General features: G+C 60.8%; 1 protein-coding gene and 1 long non-coding RNA gene across 2 annotated transcripts; both read left to right on the top strand.

Moving 5' to 3' along the window:
* Window positions 1–14,583: 14,583 nt before the first annotated feature.
* On the top strand, window positions 14,584–15,991 carry LOC133626633 (skin secretory protein xP2-like). The gene is made up of 2 exons (XM_062006976.1): window positions 14,584–15,484; window positions 15,789–15,991. Exons 1-2 carry the CDS (start codon window positions 14,584–14,586, stop codon window positions 15,989–15,991), a joined length of 1,104 nt encoding a protein of 367 aa, XP_061862960.1.
* Window positions 15,992–16,116: 125 nt separating this feature from the next.
* Window positions 16,117–16,952, top strand: LOC133626570 (uncharacterized). The gene is made up of 3 exons (XR_009819639.1): window positions 16,117–16,152; window positions 16,368–16,491; window positions 16,866–16,952. It is a non-coding gene; the product is annotated as an uncharacterized LOC133626570 (long non-coding RNA).
* Window positions 16,953–20,016: the final 3,064 nt, after the last annotated feature.

Genomic DNA, 20,016 nt, shown 5'->3' with positions numbered 1-20,016 from the left:
ATCCCCTTCCCAGCCCGGGCACGGCCATCTCCCCGGCAGAGGCCTGTGGGGCCGAGGTACGGAGCCGCCGGCAGAGGTGGCTCTGGGGTGCCAAGACCCCTCTGCCCATCTGTCCGGGCTGCCAAAAGGACTGGGGTCTCCTCCAGCGGCCTGCGGGGTGGGGAGGGGAGCGTGGCTGGAGAAGAGCCCCTGGGGCCTCTGTGCTGGAGGGCTCCAGGCTGCGGGCCCGGGCCTTTGTCCTCACCAGGTACTCTGGGATCCTCCACAAGTCCTCGGAGCCGATGAAGCGCGTGGGCTTTTTGTACCGCAGGACGTTCATCACAGCCACGAGAGTGTGCTGAGCCACCTGCAGAGCAGCAGAGGATGGGAACTGGCATCACGGCTTGGGGAAGGAGAGCCGGCGTCCCGCTCCTCTTGGCCAGGCGGCCTGCTGTTCCCAGCCCCGTATGGGGAGAGGCAGAGCCCGAGCGGGGGGCAGTGCCCGGGGCAGGGACATGGGGCAGCCAGCACCGCAGCTGCCTGGTGCTGCCGGCCAGCAGCAGCGAGATCCCGGAGAGCTGAGGGGCCGTCCCAGAGACACTGGGGCGGGCCGGAGCCAGCGGCACCTGCCAGGGGCACGTCCAGGGGCCTTTAGGCCACTAAAGGCCTGGGCTGCTCTGGGCAGATGGACCCCACCGGCCGCACCCCTGGGGAAATCAGGAAAGCCCATGGGGTGCATTCAGGCCCCGGGTGGCCACGGGCAGTGGCTGCTGAGAGCTGCTGCGCCAGGGCAGGCAGGGTGGGCAACGTCCGTGCCAGCTGCCAGCAGCCCCCACCCATGAGCCTCGGCCACCCCCGGGGTCTCTTCTCCCCCTTCCCCGCATCGCCGGGCCGCTTTGCAATCTGTACCTCGGCCACGCTCTCACAATGGTCGCTGCTGCGGAAGTAGAGCGGGACCAGCGCCCTCCTCAAATGGCTCTTCATCTTCTTCATGTCCTGGCGCTCCACAGTCCCCACCAGCTCTTGGAAGAAGCTGATAGAGAGCTGCCGCAGCTGGAGGCACTCCTGGCAGAGAGGAGGGCAGGGCAGGATGAGCAGAAGCACGAGGGAGGCCGATGGGAGGGGAGATGCTCTGGGCTCAGCTCCCACAGAGGCCTTACGTCGTCAAAGAGCGGCAGCAGCGGCTCCAAGAGCTGGACGGCGATGCAGCTGGCGAGCTCTCCCTCCAGGTGAAACATCACGTTCTGCAGGACAGCCAGGGCCCGAGCCCTCACCTCCATGTTGGCATCCTGCAGCGTCTCTGCAATATCTGGCAGCAGGAACACCATTTCTTTTGCCTGGGTGAAGCAGAGATTTCCTGTGAGGCGGGGCAAAGACCACCCACCCTGGCCAACGTGCTCTGGCCGCTGAGCACCAGGCTCCCCCCGGCTCCAGGCACAGGAGTCGCTGCAGCGGGCTCCTGGCTGGTGGTGGCCGTGGCAGGCAGAGGAGCAGGGCCAGGGGAGGGCAGCAGAGACTCCCTGTGCGCTGCTCAGCCGCTGCTTTGTCCAACCACCCCAGCGGGGCAGATGGCTGGGGAACCCTGATCCTGGAAAGCTCCCCAGGCACCCACCAGCCCCGTCCACGGCAGGAAGGGCGCTTGGAGCCGTCCCCCCGCCTCCTGACCCCCAGCCAGGGCTAAACCTCCGTGTGGGCCAACGTGGCTCCACTCGACACCTCGCTCACCGTCTGATGTCTCCGTGAGAGGGCGCGGAGACCCGCGAGCACCAACACGCGGTTCTCCCTCATCTCTGGGCTCCTCAGGTACTTCTGGAGCAGCTGCAGGAGGTCAGTGCTCTTCCCTTCAGCGTCGAACTCTTGCACCTGAGACAAAGAGACAAAGTGGTGAGAGAGGGGCAGAGCCTGTGGGGCTCCTGCTTCCCACGGGCAGCTCGGAGCAGGGTCCCGGGGCAGCCCTGCCCGCGCAGGACCGCACGGCAGCTTTGCCCACTCCTCCTGCCCTCTGACCATCAGCAGCCTCTTGTCCTCAGCCAGGGCTGGTTCCTTACCATCTGCTTCACGTCCTTGGTCTGCTGCTCCTCAGGGCCCAGCTGCCGGTTCCAATCGTCAGCGACATCCAGCAGCTTGTGGAAGAAGTCCGGCAGTGCCACGTCCTGGAGCAGCAGCGTCTCCCACATGGCCAGGCCGGCGCTGCCAAGTCCAGAGCATTTGGTCAGCGGGGCTGTCACGCAGCCCTGGCCCTGCCCAAGGCCCCTGGCCCGGGGGCAAGCAGGAGAAGGCTGAGGGGAGGGGGTTCCCCGTGGAGCAGGGAGGAGCGTGGTGGCTGGCAAGTGTGCAGGGGCGGTGAGCCCTGCTCCTCGGGGCTGGGGGGGCTGATACCTGTCAGACAGTGGGATTTGGCTGGACATGGTGTCAACCAGCGCCCTGGGGTAGCTGTGGGCCAGCGGGACAATCAGGCCCATCAGGCTCCGCCGGGCTGCCAGTTTGCTGGTGTTCTCCAAGCTCTTGTGGATGGAGCTGACGACGTCTGACACCTGGAGGGGACACGGACTGTCTGGAGCGCGGCCCTTTCCTCAGCTGCCCCTTCCCACCCCTCTCGGAGAGGCAAGGCAAGGCAAGGCAAAAGCAGGAGCAAAGGCCTCGAGGGCAGGGCAGCTCAGCCAGAGGCTACTTACATCGCCCATGCAGGGGTCAGGCTCTCTCATGGCCTCGTTCAGCACCCTCCTGGCCCACTGCTCGTCTTTCCTGCTGGTGTCCTGCATGGCTTCGATGGCCGCCAAGACGGACCTTCTCTTCCGCCAACGCACTACAGAACCTAGCAGAGGAGGAAGAGCAGGGAGGGCTGTAGAGCAGAGCTGCGGGCAGGAGTGGGCAGAGGAAGGAGCTCTGCCCTTTGTCCCCATGCCCCCTTCCTGGGCACAGCCTCCCCGGGTGTCGTGGTTTGGCATGATAGCTTCTTCTCGTAAGGGGGAAGGGGCTGTAAAGATGGCTCCTGTGAGAAGTTGCTCACAACTCTCCCCAGCTCTGAGCCAGACCCACTGCCGGGGCTGAGCCAATGAGCCGCCTCCACCATCACTTTTGAAGAAGAAGCTGGAAGAGGAGGTTTCTTCCTCCATCTTCCTCCATCTTCTTCCTTCTCTGCCTTTTCTTTTCCTTCTGGCTGGTGGTGGTGCAAGGAGTGGGAACAGCGAGAGAAACAACCACGCGGACTCCAAGGTCAGTGATGAAAGAGAGGAGGAGGCCGTGTGCCAAGGAAGGGACCCAATATCCACAGCTGGAACTGTGGGGAGGAACCCACAACAAAGCAGCTCATTAAACTTATGCCCAGAAGAGGCCTTGTCCCGAGAGAGGGACCCTGCAACTGCAGAAACTGCAACCGTGTTGAAGAATCCACGCCTGAGATATTCCCCAAGGACTGTCCCCCGTGTGAGGGACCCTGTATGGGCAGAAGCCACAGCTGCTGGGAACATCCCCCACCAGAGAAGTTGGTTCAGGACTGTGTCCCGGGGGAGGAACCCCGTGTTGGAGCAGGGGAAGGATGCCAGGAGTCGTCCTCATCTGAGCAGAGAGAAGTGGCAGAGCCCATCTGTGAGAGACTGAGCACATCCCCCAGTCCCTGCCTCCCTGAGCTGCTGAGGGGGGAGGAGGTAGAGATCTGGGGAGCAGTGAGCTGGGCCCAGGAAGAAAGGAGGGATGGGGGAGGGAGATCTTAAAGTGCTGGTTGTGATTTTCTCATCATCCTGCTCCCTTTTTGCTTTTATTCCGTTCTATTTCTTGTTGAATAAACTTTCCTGCTTTCCTCTCTCAGTCGAGTGCTGGAGTCTGTCTTACCCTTTAACCATAACTGACAGCGAGCCCTCCCTGCCCTTGTCTCAATCCACAACAACCTTGCGATGCTGGAGCCCCTCACTCACCCTCTTCCGATGAGTCAGAACCCATCTCATACACCAGGGTTTCGTCCCATGTCACCCTGTGCTTGAGTTTCTTTTTCGTAGCGCCGGGAGCCCCATCCTCCTTCCCAGCTCCCTTCGAGGAGCTGGCGACTGTCGGCACGCTCGGGGAGGGCACACGAATGCGGTCAGGGCAGGAATGGCGAAGCCTTTGCAAGGCGCCTCGTCTCTCGGAGCTTGTCAGGGACTGTGTCAAAGAGAAGCTGTGGTGGCTCAGGGCACTCCTCAGCTCCCTGCTCCTGACCTGCCCCATGGCTGTCTCAACAGACACTGGCTGGGGCAGGCGGCTGCTGCCAAAGGCCCTGCGCTGGGGGTGACGTCACAAAGGGCCCCGTTCTGAGCTGCCGCCCAGTGTGGGGCACGGGAAGGGGGGATGGAATCATGGGGGGCACGGGAAGGGGGATGGCATCATGTGGGGCACGGGAAGGGGGGACGGCATCATGGGGGGCACGGGAAGGGGGGACGGCATCATGGGGGGCACGGGAAGGGGGGATGGCATCATGGGGGGCACGGGAAAGGGCAAGGGGGATGACATCATGGGGGGCACCTGGTTTTGGAATTAAACTTGAGGCTGTGAACTCTGTAATTAGGGTTTGTGTCTGAAAGTGATGGTCCTGAAACCTAAGGTTTTGTACCCTCAAAACGAGTCCTGGGAGGGGCAACGAGAGGCTTTGGCCATGAAATAGTTGAAGAATTCTGTGCTAATGGAGGAATTTGGTTCCTCAAATGAGGCTTTAGACTCAGGAAAATAAGTATTTGGAAGGTAAAATTTGGGTTGAGGCCTGAAAATGAGCCTTGTCATTCTGTAAAAAAGACTGTGGTCTCTACACCTCAGGCTTTGGCCTTTCCAACTCTGCCTTTGGACATTCAGAAAGGTATTCCAGGCCCTTGAAAGCACGGCCTGGAAGTTGGAAATGAGGGGTTCAACCCTAAAAAGGAGACTTTGGAGCATCCAGATGCTGCTGTCAACCCAGGAATCAAAGCTCTGGACCCTGCAATGAGGCTGTGAGCCTTCCAACACAGGTGTTAAGATCCTCCTGTCACACCAGAAATACAGAGGAGAGAAAATACAAAAAACAAACCCAAATCCCACAGTAAAAAGCATTTTCAAAATTCCATTCCTTCAGGTGCCTTCAGTTGCCTGAGTCACGTCAGTGACTGACCCCTGCAGCCCAGTGACACTCCTGTGTGGCGTGTGGAACTGTACATGTGTGGAAGGGAGATGGGAGACACATGCCCTTGTAATCACAGTAATAATAGGCACAAGAAGCTTATTCTAAGAAGTGATCTCTACAACTTTCCTGTTGGTCTTTGTTGCATCTTTTTCTCATGATCAACATTCAAAGTCATTTTTCGTGCTGCTTCTCTTCCTACCCTTGGGTTATTTCAAACAGCTGGTGTTGAAGTGCTTGCTTTGTGTCCCACTAAGCTTTTGCAGGCAATCTCAGGTGATGTTTTTTGCTCCTCCCATCAGGAGCCATGAATGGAAAGCACTTCCTACAACGTGCAGTTTTGTCAGCGTCACAGTTTTTAGCGCAAACTTTGCTCTGCTTCTACCCACAAATCTGTTTGGTATTACAATGAACAAGCCATCCATTTAAAAAGCTTTATTTCCCTCAAGAGATCATCTCCCAGTCATGCTCTCCAAATTGGACCAAGGGCTCTCTTGACCTTGACATGGGCTGAAAGGTATTTCACGGAATCTGGAGGTTTTTCCATTAGGTTTGGCATTGGGTGTATTCTGGTGGGCAGCAAACTAAACAGGAGCCAGCAGTGTGCTCTCCTGGCCAAGAAGGCCCATGGCAGCAGGGGGGCTGTGAAGAGAAGCAGGTCACAGGCCACGTGCAGAGTCCTGCATCCACTTCTGGGGTTGCGGTTGAAGAGAGACAGAGAATTGGTGCAGAGAGGCCAGTGCAGGGCCACCGAGATGCTGAGGGGATGAAACATCTCTCTGAGGAGGAAAGGCTGCGGGCCCTGGGGCTGTTCAGCCAGGAGAAGGCTGAGAGGGGACCTTATCAATGCTGATAAATGCCTAAAGGGTGGCTGTGGAGAGGAGCCAGTCTTTTTTGCTGACAGTGCCCTGACCGAGAGAGGGGCCGTGGCGGATGCAGGAACCTGACCCAGGAAGGGACCGACACCAGCCGAGCCGCAGGGGAGGTTCCAGAGAGCAGCGCAGGGCCTGGCACAGGGACTCGTCCCCCCGCGGGTCCCCGTCGCCATGGACACGGGGCCCGTCCCGCCCGGCGCCGTGTCACAACGGGCCCATGTCACAAGGCGACACTTCCAGAGCCAGGGTGCCCGTGGCCCTGCAGTGTCTGACGAGGCGGTGACGGGAGAGGACAGGAGCAGGGAGCTGCCCGGGAGACCCCCAGCGCAGCTCCTGGCTTTGCCTGCCGCCCCCGGCAGCCCCACGCTGCTGGGCCTTTGTTTGCCTTCAGCTGCCCTCCCCTCTTCCCCACACGTGCCTCCATCTGCAGGATAGCACAGAGACCGCCCTGGGACAGCCAGGGAGGAGGAACGGGCTCCTCACAGCATGGAGCAGAGACCCCCCAGCCGCCCCAGGACTGCCTGGGAGGAGGATGTGTCTTCTCAAAGGACTGAGGAGAGACCCTCCATCCGCCCCAGGACTGCCTGGGAGGAGGACAGGGCTCCTCAGGAGAGCAGGTCTCTGCCGAAGCCCTACGAGGTGTCGGAGGTGCAGGTGCTGCAGACGGGTGAGTGAGGGGCTCCGAGGGCTGGGCAGGCCGGGGCCAGCGAGCGCGGCCGGCTCTGTGCCGGGAGCCCGTTTCTGTGGCTCGCTGGCAGCAGCCGTCCCGTGGGCACGGGGCACGGCGGGGCTGCAATGCCAGGGCTGCTCGGGGCTGGCAGCTGGCCGCAGCACAGCCTCCCCCTGCTCAGCTACGACGAATGTCCAGCTCTTTCCACCCTTTGGGGAGGTGGTTGGCAAGGCTGATGAATCCCACTGACCCTTGTCTACACGCCATGTAGGCGAGGCGCTGCCAGAGGAGCATCAGGAGGATGAAGCGCTCCAGACAGAAGAGGATTCTGTGAGTGCTGCCTCTCCTTCTTCCAGCAGCAGCAGCAGCATCAGCTTTGTGACTGAGGTACTGAGCTTTGGCCTCGCTGGGTCTCCTGTCCGTGGCACTGTCAGGATGCTGCTGTGAGCAGAGGGGCCCAGAGTCGCCGGGCCTAGCAGGGCCTCACCGTCCCTGGGGAGAGGGCGGCTGCTGTCCCCGAGCAGGGACTGTCTGAGGGTGGCACTGCAGTGTCCCAGGCAGAGCTGCACACCTCCTGGCCACCAGCCAGCCCTGCTTCTCTGCCTGGCAAACACACGCTGCCCGTGATCCCAGCTTTCCTGCTCCCTCCCCCTGGGGATCCTCCATCCTGCAGAGGCTGCAGCCCCTGCTGCCAGCTTTCCTGGGTGCTGCTGCCAGCACTGCCCAGCACCTCTTGTCAGAGCTGCTCGTGCCGCTCAGCCGAGCAGCACCATGGGGGTGCTGGCCAGGACGGCTCCTAACTGACTCTCTTCCCTCCTTCCTCCCTCTCTCCCACAGGACCTTGTGAACAACCTGCAGCCTTTTTATAGGACAGACACCGTCCTCACGGCCATTGAGGCCTTAACAGCATCCAAAGCCTGGGTGAGGCAAAAGGGCAAGGAAATCCTGGACATGGCCATGAGTGACCCGGACTCCTGGCTGTGGGATGTAAGTGCCCTGGGGCTGGATTGCCCTGCCCGTGAGCCCTGCCAGGCCTTGCTCCTCTTCCCTCCCTGACCCAGCTCTCTCGGGCACCTGAGGCCATTTCGAGGCAGCAGAGAGGGACGGGAAGGGCAGAGGTTTGAGAGGCAGACGGTGGGCACCACCATCCTCCCACGTGTTCCCTTCAGGTGCCATCCATCATGAGGTGCATCCACGAAGCCATGGAGGGTGTGCACACAGACATATCCCGGCACATACTGAACTCGCTCCTTCTCCTGCTGAGCGACAGGAGACCCGTGGAGGTGGGCAGGAACTTGCTGAGCATCTCTCCAGCGTGCGACAGGTACTGACCCCGAGAGCCATGAGGGCTTGTTCCCCCTGGGGAGAGAGAGGGGCTGGGTGGCTGCCAGAGCCGTGGCAAGCTGCAGGACATTCCTGAGGAGCGGGGTGTTCGGTCCCTCCCTCCCACCCCACGTCCCAGCCCCAGTGGGTCGGCCAGAGCCGGCCGAGGCAGAGCCCCAGCACCCTGCTCCTTCCCAGCCCTTGGGGAGCAGCCCCTCAGCCCCGTCCCGCCTGCCTGAGCAGGGCCCCCGGGCACCCCAAGCGCAGGAGGTGTCGGGGCAGGGCCGCAGCACGGGCCGGCGGCGCCGAGGCCGGGTGGGCACGGCACGGTGGCTGCGGCAGCCCCGCTGACAGAGGCTCTGTCTCTGCAGCGCTGTCCTGGCCATGCTGGAGGTGATCTTCTCGGCGCCCGGCCCTTTGCACGCTGCCCTGAGGGAGATGATGCGCGCGCTGCGGGAGCGGCGGCCGCGCGGGCCGTTGGGCTCTGACCTGGAGTACACCTGCATCTATCCCTTGGCGGTGAGCGAGGGGTCGGTGCCCCCGTGCCTGCAGCCTCCTCTGCGGGCTGGAGCCCCGGGACTGGGGAAGGGCCGGGGCTGGGGAGGGAAGGGCCGGGAGCCAGAGGCTCTGCTGCTCCCTCACCGCCGTCTCTCCTGCAGCTGCTGTCCCAGGGGAGCAGGACTGCAAAGGGCTTGGAGGAGATGTACAGAGCCTGGAGGTTCCTGAGGCGGCCCAGCACGCCGGTGCTCTCGCTGGTGCTCAGAGGCCTCGTCACCCTGTCGCAGGACCCCGGGATGGTGAGCGGCGCGTAGTCAAGTGACTGCGGCTCGGGGGGGGTCTCTCGGTGCCTCACACACACCAGCCCGTGTGTTTCATCCAGGCCAGAAGCATGCAGGTGCTGCTGCCAGACATGATGGAGATGATGCCGCATGCCAGCGCTGACGTCAGGCTGAAGGCCCTGGCTGTCTTCAGGAATGTGTTGGGGGCCATGGAGATGCACGAGGCCAGCCCCATCGCTCTGCGGCTCTCTGAGGAGCTCCTGCGCTGCTTTGACGATGTAAGGAGCTGTGGAGCCTGAGCCCCACCGATGGCCACTGCGGGAGGACGACTCTGCTCCCCTCCTCGCTCCTCCTGGCTGGCCCTTCACGGGCCTGGGGCTGTTCAGCCGCGGCTGCACATGTGGCCCACATTTGAGGAGCTGACCCCGGAGCTTCTCCCTTCCCATCGGCCACGCCAGTGACCCTGCTGGCCTGGGCAAGGGAGCGGCTGTTGCTGAAGTCCTCCTGTCCTCCTCCCTCCCAGGAGTGTAGGCACTTGCGAGAGGACTCCATCAGGCTCTTCAGAGACGTGCTGCACATGGTGGAGAAGAAGAGCGAGTATCAGCTAAAGAAGAACGTGCGGAAGAGCCTGATCCCACTGCTCTTCGGCATGAGTGACGAGGAGGTGGCCGTGGCCAAGGTACAGACGTCACAGCATCCCAGTGGTGTGGGGAAGGGTCTGCTGACAGCACGGGGGCTCGGGCTGGGGGCGGTCAGCCCCTTGGAATGTGTGTCACCTTGGGGTCCCACTACCTGAGGCAGCAGGGACAGGGCAGAGCTTCCCTCGTGCCCTGCAGCAGGCCCCTGGCTGCCTTCCTGCCCAGGAAGGAGGAGGAGGGTGCCCAGTCCCCCTTTCCCTGGGCTCTGGTGCCATCTCCAGCCTCTGCTTTTCTGCAGGCCTCCATGGTCACCTTCCTGGCCTGCTCAGACATCCTGGGGTGGAGGAAGCTGAGCTACGTGGCTGTGACAAGTCGGACGGACGAGATTGCAGAGTGCTTGGTGAGGACAACCCCCACGGCCCCGGGGGGCTGCAGGAGGGCTGCCCCACGGACCCACAGCCCACAGCTGCGCCCTCCTTCCAGCACTGACCTGCCAAGGGCTCTTCTCTCTCCCCGCCCCAGCCCAGGGTGCTGAAGGAGACCCACGTGGGCCCTGGCAAAGGGACAGAGGTGGCTCAGCACTCCCAGGCCCCCTCTGCCTGTGTCTCTCACCTCAGCCCCACAGGGCTCCTGGCTGGGGGACGGGAATAGCCAGGGGGCAGGGGGGTGCTGCTAGGAGGGATTGGTGCAGATGGCTGGGGAGGGTCTGTAGCAGCCCATGTCCTTGTGCTCTCTCCAGTTGCAGCAGGACAGCACCAGGGCACAGAAGTACCTGCTCTGGAGCGTGCCATACCTACAGGACACTCAACCATCCGTGCGAGCTGAGGCCATCAGGTTCCTGGGTGAGCCACAGCCCCTGGGGCCCCTCTCCTGGCAGCCTGGCCCTGTGCCTTCCTGCCTTCCCCCTGCCCACACGCCTGGCTTGGAGGCAGCCTCTCAGTCCCACAGCCCCAGCTACTCCCCTCCCTTCCCTGGGGCCGTCCCTGCTGAGGGGCAGGAGGGTGCAGGGCCCGTGGCAGCTCTGACAGCCGCTCTGTCCCCAGGTCTTGCCGCGCAGCACCCAAAGCCCCTGAGACGCCAGAAGCTGCAGGATGCCTGCAACGGTGAGTAGGGCCAGTGCTGTGCTGGCTGGGGCTGGTGGGGCAGGGCACAGAGCGTGGCCCTGCTCCAGGGAAACACTGGAGGGGCAGAGGGATGCCAGGGGCACAGGGCATTGCTGGGCAGCGGCTTCCAGCAGGTCCCTTTGTCTCACCCGCTCCTCCTGGCAAGGGAAAGCGGTGGGTGAGTGGGCACAGCCTGGAGGGCACTGCTGGGGGTCTCTGCAGGCAGGGGGGGTTCATGGCTGCTCTGCTTCTTTCTCTGGCAGCCCTCCAGCCCCTGACAAGAGACAAGGAACCCTCAGTGGCCCACCTGGCAACTCAGACCATCTACATCCTGACGTCTCTCCGGGAGAAGTTACCCGCAGGACAGAGACGGTGGTGGCAGCGCTTCTGGCCCTTCTGAGCCTTGAACGTGGCCACCTGAAAAACTGTTTGCTTTAAAGCAGGAACAACCAGCCCAGTTACAAGGTGTCCTTCCCATGGCCTCTGAGTGTGCTGAGCTGCTCCATTCCTGGCCTCTGCTGCTGCCTGCGGGACGGCGTTTGGGAGTCATTTGTCTCCCAAAGCACCTGCAGGGCATCTGAGGCCCCTCTTCCCAGAGAGCGGCTGGGCAGCAGGAGCTGAGGGGAAGGAGAGGAGGAAATCTCGTTGTTTCCCTTTGCTGCCACACACAGCCTTTGCTTTTCTTTATTAAACTGTCTTTATCAGGACATTGATCATTCCTGCTGTTGCTCTGTCTGTGCTTACAATGTTCCTCTAGAGACGTTTGGATTCCTCTCCCTGCAGCTCAGGCCTGAACCTGCTCTGTCCCAGCTGGAGCCCGGTGAGAAGTGTGTCCAAGGCTTCCTCAGAGCTGGCTCGCTCACAGCCTCTGTCTCTTGAAATGGCATCTACCCAGGAGAGAGCCTGTGCTCTGAGCCCTCCCTCCAAAGCTGGTGTTGAGAACAGGCCTGAGGAAGAGCATCCTGAAAGTTGCTCTCCCTGCCTGTGCTCAGGGTCACAGCGTCCCCTGTTAGAGACCGAGGACTAGATTTAGGAGTCACCCATCTGCTGCCCTTCTCTCCTCCCCCTTCTGCTCCAGCACCAGCCCTCTCCATGGCCTGCAGGCCTTCAGGAGAAACCTGCTCCTTCCTGGATTCGCCTCACAGGCCACAGCCACCTTCAGGAGAACGTGCTCCAACGTGGGCTCTCCACAGGCTGCAGTGGGGAGAGCTGCTCCAACACGTTGCTGTGCACGGGCTGCAGGGAAATAGCTGTTTCACCCTTCTCTCTGCCCTGGTCTCCAGGGGAGTCTCTGCTCCAGGCCTGGCCAGCATGGCCAGCGCAGGCTCAGCCCTCAGCCCAGAGCCTCACAGCTCCCTCACTCTGCCGAGCAGCACCAGCCTGAGGCCTGAGGGGGCTGCATGGGGAGGAGGCAGGATTAGTCTGCCAGAGAGAAGAGGAACACAGAGAGATCAGAAGGAAGCTGCCCTGGGCTGCAAATTGCCTCAGCTAGAAATGACTGCCAGTCAGCTACCCCCAGCCCGTGTTCAGGCCACGGGTACAGTAGTGTGTGCTCTCCAGTCGTGACAGTGATTAAGTTGCTGCTCTTTAGCTGCACAGTGGCTTCCAGCTGCTGCTGCTCCTTGCCCTCTGCTTGCAGAGGCCCTTCAGATGGACTGTTGGCTGTGACCCCTTTTCAGAGGAACACAGCCTAATTCCCTTGAGGCGTTTGGGTGAGAATTGGGTGCAATATGGCTGAAAATTAATGGTCAGGGCAAGGCAGCTGATATTTTGCTACAGGCCACCTGATCAGGAGAGGGAAGTGGATGAGGCCTTCTACGAACAGCTGAGAGCTGCCTCACGATCACAGTCCCTGGTCCTCATGGGGGACTTCACCCTCCCTGATATTTGCTGGCAAAGCCACTCAGCCAAGCACACGCAGTCCAGGAGGTTCCTGCAGTTTGTTTGTGATGACTTCCTGTCACAGGTGATCGAGGGACCAACAAGGACTGTGACCCTGGACTTCAGGTGAGCCCACTTTGTTCTCTTCAAAGACCTGCTTGGAGGGATCTCATGGGATAGGATCCTGGATGGTAGAAGTGCCGAGAGAGCTGGTTGATCTTTAAGCATTACAGGCTGGTCAGCCTCACCTCTATCCCTGGAAAGGTGATGGAACAACTCATCCTGAATGTCACCACTAAACATATGAAGGAACAAATGATTGCCAGGGGGCATCAACATGGATCACCAAGGGGAAATCCCATTTGACCAACCTGATGCCTTCTATGAGGATAAAATCGGCTGGTTAGTTAAAGGGGAGCAGCATCTGCCTTGAGTTCAGCAAGGCTTTGGACACTGTCTCCCACAACATCCTCATCAGAAAGCTCAGGCAGTGAGGCTTGCATGAGTGGACAGTGAGGTGGATGGAGAGCTGGCTGAATGACAGAGCCAATGCCAAGGGCAGAGTCCTGCAGCCATGGAGGAACAACCCCCTGCACCAGGCCAGGCTGGGGGTGACCTGCTGGAGAGCAGGAGACAGACCTGGGAGTGCTGGGTGATAAGAAACTGCCCATGAGCAGCAACGTGGCCTCGTGGGCAAGAAGCCAATGGCAGCCTGGGGGCATCCAGCAGAGTGTGGGCAGCAGAGCCAGGGAGCTTCTGCTCCCCCTCTGCTCTGCCACATGTGCTGAGGCCTCAGCTGGAGTCCTGTGCCCAGTTGTGGGCTCCCCAGCTGCAGAGGGACAGGGAACTGCTGCAGAGAGGCCAGTGCAGGGCCACCCAGATGCTCAGGGGACTGGAGCATCTTCCTTGTGAGGAAAGGCTGCGGGCCCTGGGGCTGTTCAGGCTGGGGAAGAGGAGACTGAGGGGGGAGCTCATTGATAGCTCCAAATCTCTCACTGGTGGGTGTCAGGAGCTTGGGGCAGCACTTTCTTTCTGTTGTCTCCAGTGCCAGGACAAGGGGTGATGGGATGAAGCTGGAATACAAACAGTTCCATTGAAACATAAGGGAAAACTGTTTGTTTCAGTGAGGGAGCCCTGGCCCAGGCTCCCCAGGGAGGGTGTGGAGGCTCCTTCCTTGGAGCTCTTCAAGAAGCTGCAGGGCACACGCTCAGTGAGGGCTGGTGGCACCTGGGAGGTGGGTGGCTTTGGGATGGAGCTGTGGTTGGTATTAGAATGAGATTCTCGTGAGCAAAGTTCACCCCAAACCCAGCATTTTTTCACACAATGACAGGCTGCTGGCCCAGGGTGTCAAACACGCAGCTGATCCGTTCCACAGTACCATGCAGCTCCTTTCTTCTGCAGGAGCTCACGGGAGGTGCCCACAGAGTCCCCACTCTGTCCCAGCCTCCGTGCTGGATGCCCAGGGAGCCACTGTGGAGCGGAACCCTCGCACCCCAGCTGCCTCCTCCCTGCAGCCCTGCTCAGGGTCAGACCGTTCCTGGCCATGTGAACAAGGCTCTACCGTGAAGATAAGCTGAGTTTCTGAATTAGTGCCAGTCATGATTCCAGAGGCCATGGCAAAGAGGGGGAGTGTTGCGTGTGGTCACCAGGGGAGCGTGAGAACGTTGGGCGCTGCTGATGTCACAAGGGGCTGTTCCAGACCCCACCCGGCGTTTGTGACCTCACCTGGCCAGGGGCTGTAGACCCCCACAGCGCGACAGCCAGAGCTAGTTGGGCTGAGCTGCCCTCGGCAGGACTCAGCTGCTTCTCTTGCTCCTTGTATTTGTGCTTCTTTCCAACTGATTCTCGTTTGCTGCCCACTTCTCCTCAACTTCCAGCCTTGTCCAAAGGTAACGATCCATCTCTAGGCTGAGCTCTCGCCGCTGTCTCGCCTGGCCGGGGCTGTGGCTAGTGCTGCACTGTGCTCATTGTGATAGTGGCCCAAACAGGAGGCCACAGGAGGCACCGGCAGCTACAAAGGAGGGTTTGGGCCCAAACAGGAGGGCGTGGAGGCTAGAGGTGGTGGGGCAGAGCTGTGAGGTTCAGGAGCAGCTGCAAAACTGCTCCTAGAAATACCTCAAGGCATTTCTGACGCTTTTGCCTTCCTGTTCCTTTACCCGTGACTCTTGGAACACGCTTTCTGTTTCTCCTGTTTCTCCTGCTAGCTGTGCACAATGTCGCTGCGCTTCGGCAAGGTGATGGCATACGCCGTGCCCGGAGCGCTGGCACTGCTGGGCTGGTGGTGGCTCTGTTCCCGAAAATCGCAGGCCAGGGACGGTGCCGAACCAGCAACAGCCGCTGAGGAAGCGCGGCAGAAAGCAGGGCCGGAGAAGGAACCGCGGCCCAGAGCAGAAGCCCGCGGCCCTGCCGGTTTGTCCGTTGTGCTCGCCGCGCGCCCAGAGCCCCAGCCAGGGCTGCCGCTGAGGCGCCGGCCCAGAGCAGCGCCCGGATCAGCGCCCAGAGCGGCGCCCGGAGCAGCGGCCAGAGCAGCGGCCGGAGCAGCACCCGGAGCAGCGGCCAGAGCAGCGCCCGGATCAGCGCCCAGAGCGGCGCCCGGAGCAGCGGCCGGAGCAGCGGCCGGAGCAGCACCCGGAGCAGCGGCCAGAGCAGCGCCCGGATCAGCGCCCAGAGCGGCGCCCGGAGCAGCGGCCGGAGCAGCGGCCGGAGCAGCGCCCGGAGCAGCGGCCAGAGCAGCGCCCAGAGCGGCGCCCGGAGCGGCGGCCGGAGCGGCGGCCGGAGCAGCGCCCGGAGCAGCGGCCAGAGCAGCGGCCGCCGCCGGCAGCGGTTGCGGGACCCCGCCGGAGCCGAGCGGGGCCCAGAGCGCCGCCGCGCTGCCGCCGCCGCCGCGGGCAGAGCCCCGGGCTGTGAGCGGGGCCGCTCCCGGCCGCGCCAGACGCCGTGGGGCGCAGCGCCGCGTGCGCAGCGAGGAAGCGCTGCCGGGGGCCCCGCGGGACGTGCCCGCCGCGCTCTGCCCGGCTGCGGCCGCCCCGGCCGATGCCCCTCCGGAGGCGGCCGGCGCTGCTGCCCCTGAGCGGGGGCCGCCGGCGGCGGGCAGCGACGCGGATGCCGCCGCAGGTAGGGGCCGTGCCGGGCCGCTCGGCACCTGGCCGGGCTGGGGCACCGACACGAACGGCCGCCGCTTCCGTCGGGGCGGCTTTTGGTCGGCGCCGGGGGCTGCTCTGGGCTGCTGGGCTGCTGCTTGCAGGAGGCTGTAAGGCAGGTTGCTGAGGTGCTGCTGGATGAGGCAGGGAATCGGCGGAGCTCTCGCTCAGCCGGCAGCTCGCACTTGTTGCAGTGTCTGGTCTCTGCTGCTGGGCGAGGGCTCACTGTGTGTGAAGGACGCCTGCTGAACTCGGGCCTCCTGCTCTTGCATTCCCAGAGCTGGGCTGCTTTTTCCCCAGGGAGCAAAGGGAGCTTTCGGTGGGCTCTGTGTGGTGGGACTTGACCCTTTCTGACATCCTGGGCGACCCGATCCGGGAACATCCCAACGCGATGCGTAGCAAGTGCTCCCTGTCAGCTCTCGACACAAGGATCTCTTCTCCTGGCCTGGTGTCTGGGGACTGCATTGTGTGGGCTGTCTGAATGCTGACACGGGTGCCTGCCTTGCAGATTTAACGGTGCCTGACGTGGACTCGGTGGACACCGAGTTTCTCGAGTGGAAGTCAGGGACTCACCTGAACTCTCACCTAAGAAGAAAATCCACACAGTCCAAGGTCGTTGTCAGGGAAACAGAGATGCCGAAGGTAAGCAGCCCCTGTCCTGCTTGTGCCTCCTGCCCTGCCCTACCGAGCCATCTTCTGCTTCTTCCAGTCTGACACCATCTCAGTGCCATCCCAGGGACAAAACAACCAACCAACCAACAAGGGTGTCAGCATTTAGAAAAAGGAGCCCCAGAGAACAGTGTTGTTTGATGAACATTTCTCTCCCTGACTCTGGCTTTCTTGTCCCTTTCATCAAGGCTTTGGTGAGATGCTTGATTGGCAAAGGAAATTTTACTAAAGCCTTGAGGACAGAGTCTGGGCCCAAAGTTTCCATCTCAACGCTCCCTCATCTCCGTGGCTCCAAAGTCTGTTACATTGAAGGTAAGAGGCATGCAGCTTGGGTCTAGGCCTAGGATGCAGCTTGGGGGCTGAGGGGGAGGAGAGAAGGAAATCTTGTTGTTTCCTTTTGCTGCCACACACAGCCTTTGCTTTTCTTTATTAAACTGTCTTTATCAGGACATTGATTGTTCCCGCTGTTGCTCTGTCTGTTCTTACAATGTTCCTCTAGAGATGCTGGGGGTGTGAGTTGCTCCCAGTGGTCCGATCTTCGGATCTGTGGCCAATCTGTTCCAACTGAACTGGTTGATGGAGCACAGGAGGCTTCTGGCGGCTGGATTGCTTCCCGTGGCAGGGGTGGAGGTGTCCTCAGCCTGCCCGTGCTGCTGACTTTCTCTCTGTGGGATTTTGTCTTCCAGGCTCCCTACGTGTAGTGGACAGAGTGCTGAGGCTGATTGGCAGGAGGTACAAATGGCTGAGTCGCTGACACCTGCCCTCTGCATGCCCCTGCGCCACTGGCACGTCGTTCTGTCCATAGTTGTGCAGTCTATCTGTCCGTAGTTGTGCCGTCTGTCTGTCCATAGTTGTGCAGTCTGTCGTAGTTGCACAGTCTGTCCATAGTTTCCCAGATGCGTCGGCTGCTCTCTGCAAGAGAGAGAAGAGCAATTGCCCATTGCTGCCCGTCCCTGTTGTGGTTTGTCTGTTCCAGCTCTGTAAATAGACTGCAAAATAAAGTTAGTACTGTACAAGCAAAACCCTGGCAGCCAAAGGAACTTTTCAGAAGCATTTTGACCCCGCAGTGTCCCGTGGAGGTGGCGCTGGGTTGGGCTGCAGCTGGGGAGCCGACAGGTTGGGAGCATCTGAGTGCTGGGAGGGATCCAGCCCTGCTGTGTGCAGGAGCTGTGCAGTCACAGCCTTTGTTCTGAGCTCTCTCCTTGCGTGAGCTGGCACAGGCAGGCCGCAGGAACAGCCACAGCGCCCCGGGTGAAGTGCGCAGAGCCCAGTGATTCTCGTTACCTCACGATCCGGGGGGTGTCCGCAGCAGCCCCGGGCAGAGGCAGCGAGCGGGGCCGCGGCAGCTGGGTCCAGCAGCAGAGCAGAGACACAGGCCTGGCTGGGCCCTGGTGCAAGTCCTCACCCTGTGTGGGCATGCAGTATGAATCAGACACTGCTGCTGTTCCCTCGCGGGCGCCTCAGGCAGGCAGATGTGTCCATGCTGAGATACAGGGAGGCCACGGCCAGGTGAGGGAGGCAGGTGGAAAAGGCTTTGTGCTGTCCCTGCTCAGAGGGGATCCTCAGCACAGCCCTCGGGATCTGACCATAGGATGTGACAAGCAACACTGAACGCTCAAAAGCCAAACAGCCACTGAGCACGTGAAGTCCAGCTTCCCCGAGGCAGGTGTGTGAGCACTTGTCATGACAGTGAGGATAAAATGGATGTGATCAAGAAGAGAAAGAGCGAGCTGTGCAGCACATCCTGTGCACGAAATGCCATGGGCTGGTCCTCTGCTGCTGAGCTGGGCTGGGCTCCTGGAAGAAGAAGGCTCCTACCAAGTGGTGAGAGCTGCAGCGAGACAGCCAGGAGTGGGCAAGATGCGTGAGGCTGACACAGCTTAAAGGCAGATGGGAGTGGGACAATGCTGAGAGCTGATCGAGGAAGAAATCTGCACAGTCCTCTACGTGGTAAGTGTCTGGGGGCAGGGTAATGCAGTTCAGTTCTCGGGGGGATCTCATAACACTGGCACATCTGACGGTTTATGGGCTCTGCTGGGAGGACTCTCTTAGTTTCTGTACTGTAGAGCAGGAGGGGGTGCTCCAGAGCAGGAGGAGGGTTCTTCTGCTGTCAAGATGGTGCTGTGTGGGTCAGGGCTGCTGAAGAAAACCCTTGGACTTCCCTCCTACCCAGCACAGCCCCTGCCCTTGCAGCCGTGGGAACTCAGCCACCTTCTCAGCGACCTCACCCCAGCAGAGAAATGATCAAATACTCTGCTGTCTGTCCCTGTCCTGCCTCCATCAAAACCAGCACTGTGGCATTTGTGGGTTTTGCCCCTCCTGTGTCTGCTCCTCTCCTTCCTCTCACTGGGCTGTGGTGGAGAGATTCAAATGCACTTCAGAGATCAATTCTGGGGGTCACGTCTTGTCCGGCCACTGGGTACAACAGAAAGAAAGTGCTGCCCCAAGCACTCACCCACCAGTGAGAGATTTGGAGCTATGAATGAGCTCCCCCCTCAGTCTCCTCCAGCCTGAACAGCCCCAGGGCCCGCAGCCTGTCCTCAGAAGGAAGATGCTCCAGTCCCCTGAGCATCTGGGTGGCCCTGCACTGGCCTCTCTGCAGCGGTTCCCTGTCCCTCTGCAGCTGGGGAGCCCACAACTGGGCACAGGACTCCAGCTGAGGCCTCAGCAGCTGTGGCAGAGCAGAGGGGGAGCAGAAGCTCCCTGGCCCTGCTGCCCACACTCTGCTGGATGCCCCCAGGCTGCCGTTGGCTTCTTGCCCACGAGGCCACGTTGCTGCTCATGGGCAGTTTCTTATCACCCAGCACTCCCAGGTCTGTCTCCTGGAGCTGCTCTCCAGCAGGTCAACTGATCACGAGAAGAAGATGCAACAAAGACCAACAGGAAAGTTGTAGAGATCACTTCTTAGAATAAGCTTCTTGTGCCTATTATTACTGTGATTACAAGGGCATGTGTCTCCCATCTCCCTTCCACACATGTACAGTTGGATTCCACACGCCACACAGGAGTGTCACAGGGCTGCAGGGGTCAGTCACTGACGTGACTCAGGCAACTGAAGGCACCTGAAGGGATGGATTTGACTGAGGGAACCAAACCCAGACAAAACCGTCCCCTGTGCTGCTTTCATCACCAAATAAATCCGTCCTTTCTCTAGCGTGGTGGGCAGAGGAGCTCAGCAGTGGGTTCCAGCAGCACCTCAGGCAGCACGGGCTGAACTGGAAACGTCTGCTGAAAGCCCAACAACTGCCCATTAAAGCTCACGTGAATCCCAGAGATACAACAACAACATCCCCAGAAAACTACACGGTGTTGTTCACTCCTGCAGGATGCTGGAGTGAGAGTCCCCATGTCGGTCTGTGAACTTGCCCGTCTGCAGCCAGCAAGGCAGAGCTTTTGTCCCCTCCTACCCCGCGGCGGCTGCCAAAGCAGCAGCACAGCCAGGATGGCGAGCTCCCGGTCAGGCTGTGTCTGCGAAGCCTCTGGCCCAGCACCTGTGGGGAGCCACAGCTGGAGCAGAGTCTGTGCCTCACACCACCGACACGGCTGTGGGCAGCTGAGGGTGAAGATGAAGCTTTATTGATCAATTAAATGGATGTTAGCTAACACAATGTTATTGGACATTGGTTGTAATAATTGAAGGTTTGTCCAAAGAAAGTTAATTGTTTGTTAGTCTTAGAAATGTGGTTTTGGGCCTGAGATGCTGGCGAGGCGTGGCTCAGCTGAATTGAGACGGCTGATGCTACAGGGCTGGAAGTTGTGGCAGACACACCATATTCGGCATAACAACCCGGCCAGACCTCTCACCAACCAGAGGGGAAAACCCGAGCATGATCTACG

The sequence above is a fragment of the Colius striatus genome, chromosome 13 (genome assembly GCF_028858725.1).
Source record: "Colius striatus isolate bColStr4 chromosome 13, bColStr4.1.hap1, whole genome shotgun sequence".
Classification (NCBI taxonomy): domain Eukaryota; kingdom Metazoa; phylum Chordata; class Aves; order Coliiformes; family Coliidae; genus Colius; species Colius striatus.
Note: the sequence above shows the minus strand (reverse complement) of the source record. Positions and strands in the feature narration are given on the sequence as shown.

Coding starts and splice junctions, on each gene's coding strand:
- LOC133626633 (XM_062006976.1), top strand. CDS start 14,584: ATGTCGCTGCGCTTCGGCAAGGTGATGGCATACGCCGTGCCCGGAGCG. Junction 15,485..15,788: donor CGACGCGGATGCCGCCGCAG/GTAGGGGCCGTG, acceptor TTGCATTCCCAG/AGCTGGGCTGCTTTTTCCCC.